The sequence below is a fragment of the Acartia tonsa genome, chromosome 3 (genome assembly GCF_053477335.1).
Source record: "Acartia tonsa isolate MP-2025a chromosome 3, ASM5347733v1, whole genome shotgun sequence".
NCBI classification, from domain to species: domain Eukaryota; kingdom Metazoa; phylum Arthropoda; class Copepoda; order Calanoida; family Acartiidae; genus Acartia; species Acartia tonsa.
In genome coordinates, this window is record NC_137262.1 from 38,861,508 (window position 1) to 38,885,515 (window position 24,008).

Below are 24,008 nucleotides of genomic sequence, written 5' to 3' on the forward strand. Positions count from 1 at the left end.
AGCAATTTTAAAATACGACAAATCGCCCCATAAGAAGCGATGTCACGAAAAGGACTATTCCCCAATATTTTAGCCAAAATGTTTTTCAAGAATGCTTCCTTATTAGAAAAAAAGCATTTTTCATGAAAAAGTTTTATATGTTCTCCCTTTTTTTCTTATTAACATTCCTATTTATTTATTATCTATAGAAGAGAAAGCGTATACCCAGTTCTATCTTTTAAATTAAGTTGAAAAAATTGAAATATGAAGAATTGTTGTAAAAAAATGGAAATGGCCCTAATGCACTTGGAGCATATATATCCCTAAGAGGAAATTTCTCACTTTATGATTTTCATTTTTTTGGCATAGCCCGGCGTTTTAGGTCGCTCATTTTTAGCATATTGATTACCAGGAGTGCAGTGCTTAAAATGCCACGGGTTTATCTCAGCAAAACAATAACAGATTTTGTGGTTAAAATTCTTTACATGTAAGAAAACTCGTACTATGATTATAATAACTTTTAATTTTCTCTTAATAGGTTTTAATTTTATTTGGTTGCCCTTTGGATAAATTATAGAAATCCATGCTTATATTTCAGGGTGGTTGTGATTTTTGACATTTGCTATTTTTGCTGTTTTGAACCCAAACTTTTAGTTTAGCTTAAGGAGCTTTGGCAAATATATTTAACTAGATTCATCATGCACTTATCCGTCCAGCCATATATATATAATATTTTGAATATTAGTTAGCATGGTTCAAAAATATTTATAATCTTTTGTGTTCTTTTAGGTATGTCTTAGATCAACAGAAGAAAACTGCAAACTTTTGAATATAAATCTTTAAAAATTCTACTGCTTATTTTTCAAATAAATAAGTATCCTTTTTCATAATAATATGTTAGGCTTCTATTCTTCAAGCAAAAACATTTAGGGATTTATAATAAACATTATAGAATTATTGAATTTTCAACTTAATTACTACCTAACAAATTTCTTATTTTTGAGCCTATCTAACTTTGTATGCCATGGCTAGTTAGTTAACTTGAGTGCATTCCATACTTGAGAAAAATTAGTGCAAAAACTAATGAATTATGGCCCAACCACAAAATTTAGAAAATATACAGGCTAGCTCTTGTAAGTATGTAAGTAAACAATTTTCTACATGTTCTTGAAATATTTTTCAAGCTTAAGTTTTAAATTTTTGGGGAATTATATATTGTATTGCTTAAAAGACAAATCAATTTATATAGTAGCTGCATTATAGAAAATTCTTACTTTATTATTTATCTCTGTGTGTAATTTAAAGCTAAAAAGAAAAAGTCTTGCAACGTTGTGTATTTTATTATTTAGATGTAATAAATTGCATAAATCTAAACCGAAAATTGATTTGAACACGCAATCTCTCTTTCTCTCTTGCACATTTTAATTTAGGCATAAGTAAATTGATTCATATTTTAAAAGTTCTTAAATTATAAATCTTCCAATTTCAAAAAAATCCTTGTAATTTTTTTTTCGAAGATGCTTTTTTAACACTTAAAGTTTATTTTGAAAATTTTTACTCCTTTAATTCTACCTTTCACTGCACATTCAGTATGTTTCTTACTTTTTAATACTTTTCAAGAGAGAATTTTTAAGAAAGGTATTTTTTATTTTTAAAAAAAGTATAAAAATATTTAATTCTTATAAGGAAAAACTATTTTTGGATCATATGTATTAGATAAATCATCTTCAAAAATAGCTCAAATATTTGTAAGACTTAAATTGGTGTTTAAATCTATCTTCTTATGATTATAGGCTAAATTATCCATCTATCTTTTGATTATAGTGTAAACTTTCTATCTATGCGATGATTATAGTATAGAGGGGTCAAATTTGAGGCAAAATTTGCCATGCCTCACAGTTTTTTCATCGTTAACATTTTTGTGTTAATATTATACAACGCCCACAAACCTCTTTTCAACATTTTTGTTGCACATTTAAACCTCGTTTGAATACATTATTATTATTTCAAAGTTGTTTCTGTGTATGTATGTATAATATATGTATTTTTTATGGTTCTATGGTTTATAACTAGGTTTTTTTTAGAAACTTCAAATGTAAATATAAAAAAACTTCATATATTATGACTTAAGATTATAATTCTGTTACCAAAAAAAGTAAGAATGAAAGCCAAGTTGACATTGATCTAAAATCGAATCCATTTCTTTCCCACCTTAACAGATTATTTGTTTAATGAAAGGTTGTCAGTTTTTTAAACTATGCACTGTATTCCAGAAATCCCGAAAAATGACAAAAAATCATTGAGAGTGTATATTTGAAAATTTGGATGAAATTTTATTTAAATAGCAATAAGTATACATATATCTTTTAAAATAATGGTGAAAATACTTATAATAAGGGTTTTACACAAGGGGCGTCAAGGGGGGGGGGTGTAAAGCTATTCTAATAAGCACATTTCAGAACTTCCTTTGTTTCTAAGCAACATTGACGGGAATCATATCAAAAGATATTACACAACCCAACTAACAATGTTTGTTAACCCTTAATAGTCGGGGGGGGGGAGGCGACCCTCCCCCCTTTTAGTATTTTCTATCTCATTTTCTTTGTGTGAAAGATAGAGAGCTATAACTGAGTGACTTGTTTAAAATGGGTACGACACATAACTGAAAGTTGAATATCTCCATCCTGGTGGGCACAGGATGCCAGGATACCTGGTAGGATCATACAGGTAAAGAGCAAAAATATTTTTTTTATGACTTAAACTTAACATTTCATCTTACTAAAATACTAAAATATCCTATATTACTACATACAGGTGTTCAAGTCAATTTCCGGTTCCAGGTATGATCCTGCAGGTCTCCAGAAATCTTTAATTAACTCCTTTTACCTCAATTTTTTACTTAAGCTATTCTAACAACTATACACGACCAACTAAAATTTCATTAAAATCTGCCGCTATTTTCCTGCCGACTGCCGTCGCTGAAATTTATATTTTGAGATTTCTAATAAATACAGATGAGTAATTTTCTTACTCATTTTCTGTGTGTATATTTAAGCAGGGAGGAAGGGAACAATGGACTGTTTATTATACTAGTCCACAAAGTTTTATAATAGTTTTTTCTTTTTTGTAGGCATAACAACTTTTGGGACTTTTGAATTTGATTGGTTGGTTTATTAGTTGAGTGTCCAAACATTTCAACAACTAATTGTAATTTATAGAAGGGGCAATTTTGTTTATTACCATTGGGGATGTACATTAATTTACCGGCCATTGTCTTATCCCTTTAGATCATAGATATGTAAGACTCTAATTTTTATTTTCATTTATTTTAAAGGAAACATTTTCTATCTTAATCAACATAAGTTCTACTCTTCTTTGTTAATATGAAAGAAGCTTTTGTGAAAGGTTGCTCAATAAAAGGGTAAAGGGAGTAGATAATGTTAAACATATAAAATCAGAATATTTTTTGTTGATTAAGGAAACCACATACAAATTTTTAGACTTTTAGCTTTAATGGGATCCAAGATTGACATAAATCGAGCCCCCCCCCCCCCCCCCCCCAATAAAAGGTATGATAGTTCAGATAAGACCTTAGACATAAATGGATAATCTTTTATTTGTTTTTAGAACTTTTCTTTACTTTTAGTTTTATTGAATATGTGTTTGAAATAAATAGAAAAATAAATAACTTTTATATCTTAAAAAATTGTTATTTTTTGATAGACCCAGTATCTTTAGGGCTTAAAAAAACAAACTTCGCATAGCTTCGCATACACAGGGTAAAGTTCTCTGATATTATACATACATCTAATATCACCATGTAAGAGGATTTGCTTGGACTTTTTTGGTCTTAAAAGATCTGGAACCAAACGTAAAATTTTCATTAGAAGAAAATTGTCTATTTTACAGAAATCGGGTATGCTAAGAAAACCATCTACAATTACAACAAAAAATGGAGATTTGACTTCTTTAAAAGGCTAAACGTATAAATTATTACATACTGATTCCAAAAATATATAATACTTAAAAATAGCTTTAAAAATAAAGGGTCCACGATGATTTGAAATTTAGTTTAGTTGACCTTAAAAATAGTTGTTTACAATGATGAAAAGGAACTTAATTCCATACCTCTGGTATAATTACACATAAAATTCTTATTTTTCATAGTAAAGAGCTAATTCTTTCGGCTTTATTTCCAAAAACTTGTGTATATTACTAAACAATTGTTTAAAAGTGTATTTTCCAAAATGTAAAAAACGATTTTTTGTCACCCGTGGAACATAGTGCTATGTTTTTAACTTTTATTCTTTCTAATGGTAAAAATTGGGTTGGAAACTGTTTGAAAAACTGTCATGTTCTATGTTAAGTTTTGGCTAGCCTAGTTGTGGTTGTTTTTATAGGGAAAACTTTTACTTAAATGCACTCTACTTCTTTACATTTTACTTGAGATTTAGAGAGAGAGAAAGGCCAATGGCAGATAAAATAATCTAAACATCCATTCCGTCTCCAATTTTTCTAATTCATAGTATAACACAGAAAAAATGTAGGAAAGATTAAATTTTTGATCACTTTCCTATCTCTTCACCCCTGCTTGAGAGTACATCCAAATATCTGCTCATTTGTTTCAAGTCTTAATCCTATGTTAGTGTGACATTCATGGATATAAACAAATTGATTTTCTGCCAATATTGTCAATCTTCATAGAACAACAAAATTCAAGTTCATTATTATGTTCCAAACTTCCTTTTCTATTTCATTATCGTTATATTGTAAGTTCAGACATCTATCTTTAATAGAAGCCGAGATAAGTGTGTAAGTAATAGTGTATTATTGGATGTATGTAGGATATATTCTATATTTATTATTATACCTTATCCCTGGGTATTAAGTGTGTTTGTAATAGTGTATTTATTATGGATGTGTGCATGATATATTCAGTTTTAGGAATCAGGGCTCGGCAACCGCATGATAGTCGCAATAAAGCCGCTGGCTTTAAATCAGCTAGTTCTTTAAATGAGTACCGAATTTGATAATCCGTCCGCTTAGTAGGTACATTTTTTAAGCACCAAAACGGGTTAAATTTTCTCGCTAATGGTTGGCTGCCGAGCCCTACTAGGATTGGAACTCTGATGGCAAGATCGTGCCCCATTATTCTACAATTTGTATATTATTGCAATTACTGGTTATTGAAGTTTTATTCTTAACATATATGTACTTTGAAGGTTCTTTTTTCAAGCTAAAAAAGAAATAAGGAAGACAAAATGTAAGCTGCGAAGTTCAAAACTATTAAACAGACTACCGGACAAATTGAGTTGCAGAGTAAATTTTTTAAAGAAACTATAATGTTAACAAGAAATCAAGGGCGTCCAAGCTTTTTCATTTGGGGGGGGGGGGAGGGGATAATCTTTATACATATAGGCAAGGACGGCCAAGCTTTTAATTTTTAATTTTTTTTGTTTGGGGGGGGGGTTAAAATTCAAACTTCAAAAGCTAAAGAAAAATCACATTTTCCTCCTATCTAAAATGGCAACTGAGAAAGATGACGTAGTGGTAACAAAAATAAAAAACTGAAAAAATGACATAAAGATACAAAACTTGTATTTATTCACCAGAAATGACAAAATCCACTAAAAATATTTTGTGTATTCAGCAAGTCTCACGAGTCCATATATTATTTTCTGTATATCTTTTTGCCTTCTGATTTTAAATATTTCTATTTGCTTTATAAATATAAAAACATTTTTTGTTGCATTTCAGTTGACATTTAATTTTATGTAATATTTTTTTTACTACTTAAACCTTCTAATATATTAGTCTAGCCACTTTGCTTTGTATCATGAGATGTTGAAAGTTTCAAATTGTCAACTTGGTTTATGCTCTTCTAGTTTCATTTTCATCATTTTATTGGTATATAAACTCGGCACAATGGGCTATTGGTGGTAGTTTCCTTTTTTAAATCTATTGGACCATCTTTAACCCCTCCCTTCAATATTTTATCTGACCTTATGTGGTCAGGTAAGCTACTTGGCTTTTCTCAACCTAATATCACTAAAAAGAATTTAAATTTAAGGGTGGTGGTTTGATGGTTTACTGTGCTATTTTTAGTCCCTTGCAAAAAACTGGTTAAAAAATATTTTCTGTTTATTTTTTGCGTTTTTTCCTTTGCAAAAAAAATACCTTTGCTATGCTTTGTTTGATTGAAACAATGTTATTAACTGCTATAACAAATGCATGAAGTGGCTGCAATTGCATTCATTTCAAGGTATGATAGTCAAGTATTTTAATTTTTAACTGCAATCTGTGATGGACATTTAAACAAATATCACAAAGAAAAGATTTGGCATATGACAGTTTCAAATTTTTATAAAATGCTGTAAATAAGATAAGATATTAATAGAAATATGGAATATTATCTATTTTTGACCATTAAGTAAGATAGGGTGAGGTATTTTCTAAGGCATGTTTCAGATATTTGGGAGATGGTTAGCAATTCTGTAAATAAAATTTGTAATTTAAATTTTCTTCAAAATTTCTTCCCGCTTTTTTCTTTTGTGTGACTGAAAATACTCGTCTTTGAAAAAATGATTTATGATAGATTTGATATGGGGGGGAGGGGAGTTAAGGTTTGCGAAAGCCCAACAAGATTGGGGCTTTTTTGATCTGGATGAATATGGATTTATCTATCATTTTACTAATTCTGTATCCCAAGAGTTCTACAAATGTTTCCGAACAGTGTTTTTTTTTTTCAATTGACTAGCAATATATTAAAAATATTCCTGTCCTTGCCCCTGCACCTATCTTATCCTGACGAATCATTGACTTGTGTATAAATATTTAAGGAATGGACTGTGTGTAAGGAATGATAGGAATGTCGGTGTCAGTTAAAAGAAGGAAGGGGAAACAAGGATTAACATTAATGCATTTTACCAGCGTTGCCAAAACATAAAACATAATGTTTTGCTGGAAAAAAAGCAATTTAATCATATTGTTATGTTAGCCTTACAATGCAAATCTGGTGTATTCATTAGGTTTTTCAAAAATCATTAAATTTGGGAGCCATGCAGATAAAAAAAAGAGTTTCTTGGTTTACAAATTATTATTTTTCCATTTAGCTAAACTGGCCACTTTGAGTTATTGCAAAGAATTAGAGAAATGGTTTCAGGGTTTTTAAAACCTTTTTGTTGCATCAAAAATGCTGCATCTGCTAGATTTCAACAAAGCTGTGGTGATGCATGTGTTTTGGGGCATTTGGAAACAGCTACAGTACATTTAATGCCAACCTTTTCTCTATTCAATTTTATTTAATTTTTTTCTCCATTTCATTCTTTTCATCAAAAGCTCATTTAATCTTTTTTAGAATGATAAATAGAGCCTTGAAAAAGCAGGGCTCGGCAGTTTTAATGTCAATTTAATTCCATTTTAATGCTTTAAAGACTTATCAATAAGGTTTCGAAACATTTATTTCCCTGTACACGGTTGGTTTTTTATTAAATGAATAAGTTAGGGTACAATGTTTGGCACTTTCGATATAAGTAAATGATAATAACAAAGCCACAGAATACGATAATACCTTCAGAAAAATCGATGAAAATAGTTTTCATACTAAATTTTGGTTTTTTATATTTTTTTCTAAAATGTCATGACAGAAGATGTAAAATGTCGCCTTAGTTTTTTGAAAGGATTAATCTTCTCTGAAATCTAAATTATCAAAATATTTTTTTTGGTAAATGATTATACGATATATGTCAAACATTTTATCAAAAAGAAATATTTAAAATTGTGAAGTAGAAACCTGAATAATTTTTCTTGTGGAAATAGCTTTCTGCAAATGTTGATAAACATATGTCTGCTAGCATTAAGATGATTGTACTGCCAATACACGTTGGGTTTTATTTAAATAATTTTTTAAAAATGTTCTTTTTTTTACCTCGTATACCAATAACGCAAATTTGCTATCAGGAATTTAGGAACATTTAAAAAAATCATTTTTTGTTTATGATTAAAATTTTTTTTCTATTTATGAAACAGGGGACATGCACAAAATTTTTGAGCCCTGATCGAATAGGAGCTGAGATAATAGGGGGGCAGGCGCCCGACTGATAAGGGTTAAATAGAAGTTGATTGAATATTGGTTGGAAAAGGTGATCATTAACCCCCCCCCCCCCCCCCCCCAATCGACTAAGACTCGCCTACGGCCCGATCTTTTAGGATTGCTTTGTAATTCACATTATTGAAAGTCTTTCAACAGTATACACAGCAAATTCTCTCTTTTTTAACTAACTTTCCGAATAATATACCTAAAGCATTTGAATTAACAAAGGATATGCTAATATTTTTACCATTCAAGTTTATTTAATATTCTAATAAATAGCGCAACCCTCCAAGTTATGGCTACTTTTCATGAACATATGATCTAAAGAATAAGCTCTGACGCAATGTCATATAAGGATATTATAATATTCATTAAAAAAATTGTTATTTTTGCATATATGTTACATTTTACAGTGTTTTGTGGCTCAAAAGAAAGACAATTAAAATTTATTTCATATTATATAGTTTAAATTGCATAAGATAACCTAGAAATAGTAAAAAAGTCCCTTTCTTTTTTTGTCGTAAAACAGAAATTAACAAAGATTTTTATTAAAAAACACCTTAGTGTAAAAATTAAAAATTTTAAATATGGTCACAAAAAGATTCAATTAGTTTATTAAATGTTTCATTTTCAGCAAATGACGATTAATCTCTATTACAAAGAATAAAGTGTAAAAAGATATTCTCGTTTTAATTTTAAGCAACTTAAAATGCATTTTAATACCTTTTAATGATTTATTTTTTAAAACATCATTTTATAAAATGTTATTGATTTTTAAAGTTTTATATTAGAATGTTTTTAAATTTTGTTAACATTTTGTTTTAAATGTAGAAAATTGGTAATTCTAAACATTCAAAAAATGATTTTATTAAATTTTCATCACTTAAATTGTATGTTTGATGAAATTTTCAACTGATAATTCAAGAAAAATCGTTTAAGTTTTATTATATTTTACTTTGAAATGTTAAAAAATATAATTATTGTCAAAAATGTGGAAGTTATACTTTCCTCAAAAATAAGACCTAAAACATGCAAATTAACACGTGTAATGAGATTTTTTTTCTTTCAGGTTTAATTTTAAGTAATTATTGATATTTTTTGTAAAAAGGATTTTATATAAAAAGTTTTAAAACTCGAGTTATGTAGTGGTTCTAAAAAAGGTTGCGAATTCATGCAATTTTCTTGCAAAAAAAATTTTCTAGGATTTTAAAAATAGCAAAGGGTGTTATTAGACGTACTTACAGATACAATTGCTAAGTCATTTTGGCCAAACACTAAAATAAAGTTTTGACATCTGAGGGTCCAACCGTGTGTAGTTTATGAGTAATCTAGGCGCTGCTGCCGAGCCCTGTAAAAGAATGTGCACTTAATAAATTCAACTTATTGCATTTTTTAAAAACGGTGCAGCAGTTACATTTTATTACCCTTTTACTTTTCAATTATGAACAATTAAATGGATATTGAGAGAAGAAAGAGATTTGCTTGATATACATTAACAAAGAAGAAATAATAATTTAGCTAAGGCCTAATTTATTGTTACTGCATTGCCCATAAGTTATAATGTTTCAGGTTTCAGCATTTGTAATAGAGAACCTTTCATAGCACTAGTTTTGCCTAATGCTAGTGTCCCATACTGATTTTTTTTGGACATTAGTTTGAAAATATGATAACTTTTTTGTTTAAAATGTCTTTATTTAATATAATAATATTTTATTTTTGATAACATGTCCAGAAAGATATAAAATAGTTTTAAGTATTGGCTCAAATTTAGTAATTTGATTAGCTCAAAAAAAGCCTTTGAATATTTTTTTTAGCCATTTTCTTTTCTAAACATCTATTGTGTACTGGTTGTTCGATTTTTGCATGCTTCATCCAGTAAACAATTTTAAAGTTATTCCAAGTCCCCTGTAGCCAAGAAATATAGGGATGTCTGTACACACACACACACACACACACACACACACACACACACAGCCTTATTTCCAGTTCCTATAATCTTAGGCCCTGGCTGGCCCTAATAAAACGTGTATCCGAAAAGTGTAGAATTTAGCGGATTTTCCTTAATTGATGTTTCATGGATTTTTAATATAAGCTCTTATATAAAAACAAATATCTTTCTAGGAAAGTTTTTAAAAGGACTCTCCACAGAAAAATCAACTTTGGATTTTTGAAAATCTAACCTGAAACTATTATTCTCTGTTCAATTTTAGGCATTTTTTGTTTTTGTGGCATCGCGATCGAAGCCCTTTGAAAACTTTGTCCGCCGCCTATTTGTACTGCCGCTATAACAATATATACTACACTTTCCTCCACTCAATATGTTTTCGCCGCTAAAGAACATTTGCTCCATTGCAACCGGCCGCTCTACGATTTATCCTCTTCCTTGACTGGACAATCCTGCCGCCTCCATTTTGTGTTCGCCTCCGCCAAATATAACCATCTTTTGCCGCAGTTGCCGCATTCATCGCCCTTCTCCTCCGCTACTCCGCTATACATTGCGTACGTAGCTATACACAACACCCCCAGCCTCCATTTAATTTCTGAACAAGGGAGAGGGGAGCATGTATTAAAAAGCGACGTACAGCGGAGTAGCGGCGGGGAAGGGCGATGAATGCGGCAACGGCGGCAAAAATAGAAGCTAAAAATCACTAAAGCAGCACAAATTAAATGGCGGGAGGATTCACTTAAAGGAGGTAAAAAATTTCAAAGGGCTTCGATCGCGATGCCACAAAAACAAAAAATGCCTAAAATTGAACAGAGAATAATAATTTCAGGTTAGATTTTCAAAAATCTAAAGTTGATTTTTCTGTGGAGAGTCCTTTTAATGTTAATCTGATAAATTCTTCTATCAAACACATAAGATCCTGCAATGAAAATATTATTTAATTAAAAAATACTGATAAGCAATTAAATATATCCTCAATGTTAGGAAGATAAGTATCTTTAATTTCATTTTTGCAAGTTGTTACCCCACTATATCCTCATTCTTTTATAATCTGATTTAATCTTTTTAGTAGTGTGAAAAATTTTTGCTTTTGATTGGGCCAAATATGTTTGATCATAGTTTTTTAGGTGTCTAAAATTTTGGCAATATTTTAGCCTGGGATAAAGTGAATTTGAATTATTTAGGTGCAAAACTACCAAACATGTCTTTCTTGTATATCTGTTTAATTCAAGAATATACTTTTCATTGATTGTGTTTTTCTTTTTCTACATATTTTTGGAACTAATTTTTTTTGGGGTGTTACTTAGAAATGTACAAACATGGTTATACTTGTGGGTGGAATTGGATTTTTGAGGCTTTTTGAGTGATTGTTCTTAATTAACATTGGCCGGGGGGCAACATTTAAACACATAAAATACCAAAAACTATGGTTTGTTTGTGTTTTATCCTTTACAAACCCAAAACAAGCCCTGATATGTTTATTAACATGAGTTTGGAATTTGTATTTTAAAACGTCCATTTATGGCAAATGTTCAATAAATTATAATCTTATACAGATAGAGCCAATTTTTAACATCGTAGTTAGTTCTTAACTACAGAATGTTTGTACGCCCATTCAAACATTTTAGTATGTAACTTCATTAAATGCTAAATAACAATAATTGCCTCTAATTAAGGAGCTACTGAACTTAAATTGATATAACTGTATCTGCTAAAACTTCACTTTTACTTTAAAAACCTTCTTTTATTTTCTGTCTATTTATGCTGTTGTTTTGTCATTGCTGCGCAATTTAGAGACAAAATTGCTCTCAATTAGTTCTCCAATTTCTATGATTTATCTCCTTTGCAGTACTGTAAATGTCAATGGAAGGACAGATGCACATTGGTAGAGGTGCTAAACAAGGATATAATCTCAGATAGCAGCGCAAACTTTTATTTTCTTTTTATAATTGTTAATCAATTACCTAGCGAATAGAAAGTATGAATCATCGTAAGTATTAATATAGAAATTTGAAATAAATGCATAATTATGAAGTGTAATTTCTGTACAACTTTTGGAACAAAATTTAGGTTCTTAAAAACATTAATTTTCCTTATCTTTGATTCTATGGCTGTTCCAACACCAAGACACGCCTCATTACGCTTCTAGTACTAAAAACAGACATTCTAATTGTATACATATTAAGATGCATGGGACCAAGCTAACATTGAGTAATATATACATAGATCTGTAATAATTATAGAAAGATGGTACAATGGAATAAGTATTAATCTTCACTCTAACCTTTTAAATTCGTTCTGCTATTGGTTAGCTTAAAATTAGAAAATATTATTCGATTGCCAAAATACTAACTTCCATGGAACACATACCAAATTTAATTAGGAAAAAATGAAGTAAGAGAAAGAGAGAGAAAAATTATTATTGTTGAAGCTTACTATTTCTGCAATTTATTTCATGGAAAAATCATTTGACTCATTTGCCACCCCATAGTATAATGAAAGGGAAGTGAAATAAGGATCTTTACTGGTTTCGAGGATTTTTTTTATGTAATATCACAGTCAATTTCATATTCCAAATAGCTGTATTTCTGCTGTGACTATTGCACATTTGGAGCCAGCCTTAGTAAATGCAATGCAACGCTTACATTTAGTATTAGTAGTGATTCTATTGGCCACAAGCAACCCTTCTAGTCAATATAATACCTGAATTTATTATATAGTTTTGCTTACCAAATTTGTGATCTTTTTTTATCTTTTTTTATATTTTTATATTCATTTGGTTCCCTTGCCTTTTGATAAGCTATTGTTGTTTAGGAGATTGAAACTTTCCTGTAAATCTATATTATTTAGACTTACAAATTAAGATTTATGTTGATTAATAATATTTTGAAATAATGAACCACTAAAATTCTTTTATTTAAGAAATTCTCCAATTACTTAATTCTTATGTTAATTTGATAACAGTACATATGTAAGTTTATATACATTGCATCTCTAGTAGGAAAAGCCCCCCAAAAAATAAGAATACATTGTTAAGCCAATATTAGTATGGATGAAAAATACATAAATAAGAATAATATGAACGGACAGAATAATAGGGTTTTCTCTTTCTCCATACACTTACTAACATTATTATTATAACTAGACGAATAGCAGGAATGCAGGGAGAGGTAAATTGAGGATAATTTTTACCTTAATTCTAATATATTTCTCCTATATAATATTGCCTAGTTTTAAGGCAAGTTTTATTTAATTTTTATGAATTACGTTGGCAGAAAGATTTTTATCCAAGTATCCTTGAATGAATATTGAATATCTAGTACCATTGGATGTTTTAATTATACAGATAAAAATATTAAAAGATTTATTCAGCGCTATTGTTTGATAGTAAAATAATAGTAGATAATATTTTATTTTATTTTATAGGAAATATCTAAATCTTCTAGCTTAATGCTCTAGAATGTTTTGATTTGGCTAAAAAGTGAATATCTTATTTGCTGGATTAAATGAACACCCAAAGAAGCAAAAACATACATGTGGACATATTCATATTTATATTGTATCAATTCTACTTGTCACTCATGGTGTATGTATCTGATATCTTGTACATACCAAACAGAATGATCACTTCCAGACAAATTTAAGGTTCCTAAAAATATTTCTAAGTAATAAAATTTGGTAATTCAAGGTATTATCAATTAGCCTTATTTATTGAATTTTATATACATATTTTTCTGTAGCTTATTGTTTTTATTTTAATTGTTATTAAAGATCTTAAGTAGTTTAGATTTTGTGGACTTTTTTTCTAAAATGAAGTTTCAAATTCAAAATGTTAATTTCAAGCAAAGAATGCAAAATTGAAGTATTTTGATTTAAGATATTAGGTATGCATTGGAATGATTTAAGTTTAATTCTTAAAAGGCTTACTGTTGCATACATATATTCTGCATTAGCCTTTCCTAAAATGTAAATACTTCATAGTATGATATTTTTCTTCTTATCTTTCAAGAGTTTTAAAATTAACTAAGATAATTTATTTTTAGATGCCTTCAATTGTAAAATCTTGAAATTAATCATATTTGGTTATTTATTAACACGTTTCTTTTTGAGCCAGTCTAATAAACATATTCTTCCGTAAAATGCATTCAAAGCCCATTCTTTTCCTTAATCTACACATTTTTTCTCAACTCCTTCTTTTTACATAAGATTTATGCATATCATAGAAATATTTCTATGCTGCAACATAAAGACTTGTTGTTTTTGAATAAATGAATGATTTCAAAGCTAAAAAAAATTCAACTTTTTGTATCGTAAAAACGCAAAAATATATTCAAGATCAACCGACTTTAAGAGCAACTTTAATAGTCATAAATAAAAATATTTCTTCCAATGGAACCCGTAATCCTAATTCTTAGATCCAAATGTTTAATTTGTATTAAAAGCAAACTTCGCAAATGTAAAACAAACACAAGATAACTATCTCTAAATTATTTCAAATGTTAAAGGTAGATAACCTTTATTTTACTTATAAATTTTAGATATTTTCAAAGGTTAATGTATTAAAAAAAATTTGGACGGAAAACAATAAACTTTCATAGAACTCGTCAGCTTATGAATATTCAATTCGTTTTGACCAGACCCCTGGTTTGTTTCCGTGTGTGTGTGTGTGTGTGCGTGTGCATGCATGTGGCTAAGTTTTGTGTTTGTGTTAGTAATGGTAGATGCAATTTTTAAAACAAATATGCAAACTTTGTTTTAGTTATGCTTATGTTTATGTACATATGTATGTACGTACACAATGTATGTATGTATGTAGTAGCCTAGCCAAACTTTTTTTTGCACCTTAATGCTTAAAAGAGGAGCCTTATTCCCCCCCCCCCCCTCTCATTTATATTGAAGTTCTTTTTCTTCATGGTTTTCCTCACAGTATGAAGGAAAAATAATAAGTGAATGTCCTCTTAAAGAATTCAGCTTTCAGAAAGAAATGAGTTTAAAATTAAAAGCTTATGGAAATTGCTCTACTACTACATATGAATGGAATTTGTTCGTCAATCAAGTAAGTTTTGTAAGATTTAAATTCATTAACTCGACGCTAACAATACTGGTTATAATCTTATAATTTGTCATTTTCAAATCTGCTGAAAGCTGTCTATAGTACGATGCTATAAATAATTATTGCAGAATCGCCATAATAATTCCATATTTTATAAAGATATCTTTAGTAATCCAAAAGATTTCTATAAAACTATCTACTATATAAAGGAAGGAAAATATCTATTATTATAAACGGTCGACATTTCTGCGTAATTGGCTGCATTTTTCAAAGAGAATGTCTCTTTCCTGTCTGGTGTATACATGGCTCTGAAATAAGGGATGGAAAGATGCTTTGAAAATTCAGTTTTATGTTTCAATGCCAATGACTACTGTTTGAGTTTTCAATGATTTGTAAAATATAATTAACATTTTATCAGGAATTTCAAGAAAACAATTAAAATCCAGTAATAAATGACCGTCATTCTAGTTTTCGTGTAAGGAGGTAGAAAAAGATGGATGGATATAAAATAAATAAAATTCTTCATCCTTTAACTTTTATCATTCCTAGATATTCCTGTTTTTTTTCCTTGGAATAATATATTTTGTATTTTTTCTGTTGTCAAGTATTGTTACATATTACAGTACAGTAATGTCAAATTCTTCTATGCATATATCATATGATATTGATATCAAAATATTATTTTGTAAAAACATATATTTGCTTGAAAACCAAAAATATTTATTTTATGTTTATTAGTAAGTGTTATATTTACCCAAAAACTGCTGAAATATAGAAGACTGTAAAATTAAATACAATAAGATTATTTGTTATTAGATAGATAGATAATAATCATCAAATTTAATTTTAATAATTGCACTGAGTTAAAGTGTTGTAATGAAAGTAGTAACAGAAGTTGGGTCATAAAATAATAATAATCCTGAGTATAATTACATCTTTAATTTGCTAAGTATCTAATTTGAGAGCAACTCTGCAGCCTGTGTGTTGGTATGGTACATGGTACTAAACCCAATTAAATCAGCATGGGGTGTAGTTAATAAGCAATACTGTGTACATTATCATTCTTTATCTGTGTGCACAATATGTGAATATGGCTCATATGCAACCATAAATACTAATTTTTATGTACACTTAGTCTAATCAGTTCATTTTATCTCAGTATATTAAATAGTTTCAACAGTTCTCTTGAAATTAAACTTTATTCGTTAAATGCTATGGGCGAAGCTTATGTACTTTCATGTGTTAATTCTCTGCAAGTTTTTCTATTTCTGCAAATCTCTTCTTGAACTTACTAATTATCTTTCTTTTGATCATCAATTATAATTTATCATTGAACATCTTATATAAGAAAAATTGCAGTGTATGTATGTGTTTGTTAGGTTAGGAAACCGGTTTAGGTCGATGGTATTAAGTAGTTACAATCCATAATAAAAGTAACAATATCTGTGTGTGTGTGTGTCTGTATGTACCGAAAGATCTCGCTAACCACTTAACCGATATGGTTTGCCTTTACAATTTAGCTTCTCACAGGTCCTGGTAAGGTTTATAACTATTTTAGGAGAAGGTACCACCACTCTCCCAAGAGAAATCGGTTATAGAAAAAATTACCATCACCACCCCCCGCTGGCTATTTGAATTCAAAGCAGCATTTCTTTTTTGGTGTCTTGGTTTTATTTTTCATCAATCTTTGCTAACATTAATTTTTTTATTTCAGGTACCTCACACTGGTTGGATCCGCGGCTATCCCGGGTCCAGAAGTTGAGGCCGGAGGATTGTGAGGACAACGAGCTTCCCTTTGGTTGGGAGAGGATTGATGATCCTCATTATGGAACCTATTACATTGATCATGTTAACAGGTGATGCTTTTTATTTAATTTAAGGATGATGGAATGAGGAAGCTAAGAAGACATGTTGAAAATAAGACATATGTCTAATGAGTTTGCATTCTTAAATAGCATTTTGTATTTATTTGAATAAACAGTTCAAAATATTATATAACCAACAAACAGAAATGTAGAATAGTATTGCTTGAATTTAAAGCTAATAGCAGAATATTTTTCATTCTGTTTGTAACAAAAAGGGGCTAAAGTTTTAAATCCGAAAGTGCGAAAAATTTGAAATAATAAATGCGCAAATCGTTTTGTATTTTTAAACTTAACCAAAAGAGAATCTAATAAAAAGAAACACGTGTCTAATGTACAATAATGTTTTAGTACATATATACCTTAATGACATGCCAAGCAATTCTTTTTAGATATTAATAGGTGCGTATTAAGACGTTTAATGTCATAAAATTAATTAAATTAATGACTTTTAATTTTTGTTGTAGGCGCACCCAGTACGAGAATCCAGTATTAGTTGCTAAGGCAGCGAATCAGTCCCAAGGTAAGGAGTCTTTGCAGTCATTACGCCAGATTTTTTATGCTGAGAAATTCATATTTTACTTAACATAATATCATAAAAGCCATGCTTATCACTTAAGTGTATTTTAAGTTTAGAAAAATTGCACATTATGTTTTTTTTTTGGGTATTTTAGATTATTTATTCAATTTAATAATGTTATGTCATAGTTATTTTGTATAATTCTTAGGAACATAGAATTTGCTATTTTATGATATCAGCGCAAATGCTTGAACGTCTTAATTATTAAGAGGAGGGGAGTTGAGATAATTAGCAACATTTTTTATCAATTTTCTTGACATGTCTTCGCTTCATTGATCATCAACGGGGATGGATATAGGGATTAATGATTTGCATCTGACGAATTCAGTTAAATAACATACTAATTCTTTTAGTTGTTCTTATTATGCTAGAAAAACAAATAATACTGGCGCGTTAATTTAATCCTATTTCAATTTCTCTTTTACCTTCTTAAATCATTGCTTTATGTTAAAGATTTTAAAAATATTTTCTTGCCCTACCCCTCAAGCCATGATATGATTCATCTAAGGAATGCAGCACAAGTTTATCTGCGCATTAATTAGATCATTTTCGTGTCCTTTTTTTCGAGCATTTTTTCTGTAATTTTAGAACATTTACTGCAAGATAAGTTTAAAAGATTTCATCTTTAACCTCAAATTCTTTTTTCTTTAAAACAAAAAGAGGACAATGTTAAAAATTAGTTGGGTTAAAAAGCTGGATAAGTATCTATCTGATAAAAATGTATGTAGTATAATGTTGCAAGGTCGAGTTTAGCAACATTATAAAATAAAGACTGCTTCTAAAGGATTAGTAACTGTTAAATCACATAAGAATTGAACCTTAAATAGCCTATTACATTGTGTCTTTCAAGTGTTAATATATATTCTTGGAAAGTTATTAAGGGTTACAACTGTGTAAATTTCACATCAACACACACAAAAATATAATCATAAAAGATATCAACTTTATCAGTAAAAACAAGAATGAATTCAGTCCATTACAATAAAAAATATTAATTGCCATAATTACAGGAATTTTAAAAGGACCTTTTACTTAAAAAAAAATAAAACTGTGAATCAACCCAATTCTTTCTCTGATTAATGAGGGAAGCTAAAACCTTTATTCAATAATTTTACTTTCAGTCAAAAAAAAAGATTTATTGCAACTAAAAATAAAATTCATACTGCCTGTATTAAATTATGCCTAATTTACACATGATATAGTAGAGATTACCTCAGCTGATAGGATACATAATTTTAAGAAAATGCAGTTTTACGCGGATTATGGAGGATTTTATGAATTGTGGCTTATTTACTGCAAAAGTGTTCTTAATTTTTTTTAATTTCATGTGACTTAAGTTGGTGTTTTATAAAAGGTACTTTTGTTTAATACAATTCTAAGTTCTAGGTGAAATGTCGAAATTTTACTTTGAAACTTCATATGATTTTTAATGGGGTAGAGGTTTGTTTTGTGTTCAAAGCAAGCGAATAGGAAAACGTCTTGTAAATCTTTGTGCATTTCTTACAGGATATTTCAGGCCTTTATGACAATAGTATAAAAGATTGGAATAAATATTGTGAAAACTTGCTGAAAGCAAAAAAAATGTTTTAAAAAATTGCTCTTAAAAAAGGGGGGGGGGCGAAAGTGACACTTTTTGAAACCAAAACTAAGAGTCAACAAAGGAACTCAACTAAAAAAAGGGTTACAGGTCTGAGATTTTGCATGGCAGTTGCTTTATAGGGGTACAATATGGAACTGTGAAGAAACGGCGGCGCAACCGCCGAAAACCGCCGTTTCCCGCCGTAATTTGTGTTTCCTTTTCTCGGCGGTTTTCGGCGGTTGCGCCGCCGTTTCTTCACAGTTCCATATTGTACCCCTATAAAGCAACTGCCATGCAAAATGTCAGACCTGTAACTCTTTTTTTAGTTGAGTTCCTTTGACTTTTAGTTTTGGTTTCAAAAAGTGTCACTTTCGCCCCCCCCCTTTATAAATTTTGGCTTAACATTGATCAGATAAACCTTTACTTTTAGCAGAATTTTACTTGTTTTGTATATCAATTATTTTACCTTTTATCTTATTCCAAATCTTGATTAGTGTGGGCTGGTGTTAAATTGGGTGTGACAAATTTTATTTCATTATTTAATTACTTCTAAATTAGCAAGTTGATATTCTTAACTAAGGTCACATAGAACTTACAGTACATTTGAAAATATAAAAAAAAATTTTAGAGTGCATATTTTTGTTTATTTGGTTGTAGTAAGTGGGATAAATAGAGACAATTTTCTCTTAATTCCCATGAGCCTGCAAAATAACACACAAAAATAATGTCCATCCATAACTGAAAAACATTCCTTAAAAACTCCTAATATTAGATCTAATATGTGACACAAATCATGCATATATGATTTTTGTATATTTTAAAGTTTTTAGATTTTTATTAAAGTTTGGAGGATTTTTTCTTCTTCTTGGGTTTGAAGATTTTTTTTTGGTTGAATTGAACGGAAATTATAGGAAATATCCGCAATGCACAAAAGCTGGCTACTGGTCAACACATATTTATACAAATATATTATTTACAATACATTGATTATAGCACCAAATAATATTAGATTATAATAATATTAGGACTTGTAATTAGATGCTAAATACTAGAGAGAGAAAAAAATATATACGTGAATATTGGTTAAAAATAAAGATATTTTTCTTCAGTGAAAATCATTTTAAAATCAAATGGACAAAATCGTTTTCATAAGCTACATCTCAATAGTGTGTATTATTAAATAAGATATGCATATTTTTTGCACTTTAAAGAAAGATTAGCAATATGTTTAACACTTGAAAGTGCAAAGTTTGTTGCAGGGTCATCACCTCTTATATTACATATCATAAACTTGCAACAACAAAAAATAAGTTGGGCTTCCTTAGCATGTTAAAAAAATCTTCAAGTTTCGAAAAAAATCTTTTTTTATAGGTTTTTTAAGGCCAAAAATATTAGGTATATTTTACTTTTTTTCTGTTTATAATATTTTTAAGGTTTAAATTTAATTTATTTTAAAGTTATATACAAAAAGATATAGAAAGCGTTAATTATAAAATAGACCTTATAACCAAGGCAAAAAGGACACTAATGAATAAGAAAATAGAAATAAGAATTACGAGGCGTAATTGAAATAGATATCCTTATTTAATTCTTGACCTAAATACAACTGATTTATTTACATGTATTTTATAGATTTCTAAAATGATACAAAAAGTCAACATCTTAATATTGAACTGACCTTATCTATCAGAAGTGCAAGAATTCTTAAGAATATTTCGCAGAATTTTAGAGAGAAAAAAATTTTTAACCCTCCATTTCATGAAGTGTTAGGTTACTTAGAATTTTTTGGTTCTACTTTTGAGGGATCACAAAATATATATGAAATCGTGAAACTACACTTTTTGCCTTTGCTTTAAAGCCATTTGTTTTTGTATTTCCATATTCCTGTTTGATGGTCAAAGGTATTGGTGTGTATGGCTATATTCTTAACTTCATCACTGAATCGTGAAATATTTAACCTTTCATAGTGCACAACTCTTATAATACATATTCTGGGCCAGGTACATCAGGACAATTCAAGCCATCATGATAATATTCTGAATTTAGCAATAAAGAGTCCGAATTTACATATTTTAGAGTTGTATGATATTTATCATATTTATGATGTTTAAACCTTTACTGAAGTTGATATTTTATCGGGTCTTATTATCTTAAAATGTCCTAATTTACCATTTATGAACTATGCACAATGTGCAAAATTTTATGTTAGTATGTGCGTATTCCAGGATATTCTTATAAATTTTACTTCCTTCAAAATTCTATGATAACTATTGATGCTTTTTATCTGAAAGCTTTGGTTTTAAGCTCTAAAATGATATTGGTCTTAAAAATTCATCTATGCACCGTTGCGGTTAAGGGATTCTAAACACATTACAATCACTGATTAATTTTAAATTGTTAGGTGTATTTCTCAAATTCATTATAATAATTCACAATCACAAGGAATTATTGATTATCTTATGTAATAACACGCTTATTGCTACACTTAATAAATATATTATACTTCGAATATTGTTTGATTTGACCAATTTTAAAAAATTGTATGGATTTAGGGGAAAATTTAAAAATGGTCAAATTAAAATAAATACTTCACAATTACACACAAAATGGTGATTGGTTTTTTTCCTGTGCAGATATCCTCCGTGAGCACGGGAACAACCTGCCCCCCTCCCCCAGGAAGCCCCCAGAGCCCCCCAGCACCCTGCACCCGTTGTCTGCTACACAAAGTGAGTTTGATTTGCATGCTGCATGAAAATTTCGCGCCATTTTTTTTGTAAGCACATACAGGGATGAATATAAACTTCCCTAATTTTTATACCTCTTTAAAGGAAATTAATGGTGTCCGGTTGATGTCTATTCTAATTCAATAGAATAAAAATCATTAGAATATTTTTCATCCCTTTAAGTGCTTGTTTAAAAAAAAAATTTAGTTTAAATGTACCAAAGGAATTTTGGTAGATTTAAATTTTCAAAGGATTTCTTGAGCTTGTCCTATCTATGAAATTATGAATTGGTGGTAGAAGCTATATTATATATTATCTATCTATTTATCTTTGTTTTAGGAAATTAAAATAGTTGTTTTTATTGAAGGAAGGTCTTCTTCGTGTATTAACCAGATGTTCCTTTGTTTTAAGATTTTAATCTCGAACCATTTTTTTTGCCTATTTCCATTCAAGGTTCAACCCCATTGTTTTCAAATTAGGGGTGGATGTTCTGTGTGTTGATAAACTTGATAAAATATGGTTATATTTTTTCCAATTTTGTATATTTTTACTTTACTTAAAATTTAAATTCCCACTTATTGTTTTATATTATAATGTGTTTACTAATTCCTAATCCCTAAATACATGGCTAAAAATCTACTAGTTGTTAAATAAAATAATTAAGAGTTCTTTTATTACCCAAATTTTTAAAAAAAAATATTTTACCTTTGTTGTAAATTTTCTTTTTAGAATAAAATTAGGATTTTATATTGAGGAATATAAATATTTTGTACTGTATTTGAAAGTTCATTTCTATGATCACTTGAAGTCAGGGTCTAGAATTTTAACGAGGTGCCTCCAGGATAAGGGTTAAAGATTAAAAAGAACAATGGGAGAACAGGTTTTCTTACAAATTGCTTATTGTTTAAGTCGTCTGCTGGAAGGTACTTTAATTTTTTTTTGTGGGGGCACTTGTAGTTGTCGAGGTACCCTCCCTGAAAAAAGGTTATAACTTTAAAAGATATTTAATTTTGTGATAAGGGTAAAATTATATATCGTTGAGTACGATGTTTCTATGTGATTGATTTGTCATTTTTATTTGAGAAGCCCTATATTTGTCTGTGAGTTAAAGATTTAACTGGATTCCCTTTTTAGCTCCCCGGGCATTGTTGAGTAGAATTCTAATAGGGGGTGAGATAATGTTCTTTTAATAACCACTTCATACCAACACACATCAGGCTAAAAAACAAAATCAGATTTATTTCATACATAATGTCTATAATGAAATGAAATTGATATTTTTTTAAGGATTTTTGCTGCATATTACACATTTGATAGAGGGTAGAAATCACTTTAAAAATCATTGTTAAACAATATCCTTTATAAAGACAAAAACGCTTTCGATTAAATCATTCCAAAGTAAATTTTGTCCATTCTAAGGACATTGTGTTTTGTGGTATGAATATTTAGAAGATTTGGTCCATATTGAAAACTGCTACTTGTAAATTCATCCTCTCCTTAGTAATTCTCCTAGGGGCAAACATTTTGACCAACCTTTTCCAAAAACTATTTGACTCTGACCAACTGAATGTATATTGGTTTTTAAGTAGAGTAGCTATTCTGTAGAGCTATTGTAAATTACTAAATGCTGCATAATGCATATTCTAATATAAAAGTAAAATAATGTCTGTCTGTTTGTACCGAAGGATCTCGCTAACAACTGAACCGATATGGTTCTCCTTTGTAATATTTCAAAACTAAATTTAAAAATCAAATTATTTTTTTTTATTTCCACGAACAGCCGTTTAATTTTTTCATATAAAAAAATCTTTTAAATACTTTCCTTTTTGCTTTTAAAGTTAAATTGTCCATTTAAAGAAATATATTATTCCTATTTTACATAAAATTTGATAATTTTGCTTGTATGGAATATTTAATCCTGCAAAGAATTTTGTTTAAAATGAAAACGTTGTCATTCTTATAAGTTAATATACTTAAGATATGTCTTTAGATTTCAACCTTTAATCTCCTTATTTTCCGGTCTAAATAGCTTAGTCCACAATTATACTATAATCTAATAAGTATTAATCTTTTTAAAACTGAAAATTCTACAGTTTTCTAATTATCTGCTCCAATAGATTTGTTTTATTTAAAAAAATAAATCCTATAGCAAAAAGTTTATTATTATTGTTGTTATGACAATTTATCATTATTGT

The 24,008-nt window shown here is 29.1% G+C and overlaps 1 protein-coding gene across 25 annotated transcripts in view; it reads left to right on the forward strand.

The window, feature by feature from the left end:
• Magi (membrane associated guanylate kinase, WW and PDZ domain containing protein magi) overlaps positions 1-24,008 on the forward strand; it is a 278,759-nt gene that overhangs the window by 231,432 nt on the left and 23,319 nt on the right. For 19 of the 25 annotated variants that reach the window (XR_013877620.1, XR_013877619.1, XR_013877621.1 and 16 more), the window contains 3 exons: positions 16,784-16,925; positions 17,399-17,454; positions 21,724-21,816. Coding sequence is in view for 22 of the 25 variants with exons in the window: in XM_080153870.1 (XP_080009996.1) it covers positions 16,784-16,925; positions 17,399-17,454; positions 21,724-21,816 (291 nt within the window). In the remaining 3 variants the exon portion in view is untranslated. The remainder of the gene's footprint in view (positions 1-16,783; positions 16,926-17,398; positions 17,455-21,723; positions 21,817-24,008) is intronic. The other 6 variants (XM_080153874.1, XM_080153877.1, XM_080153860.1 and 3 more) reach the window with 1 other exon arrangement.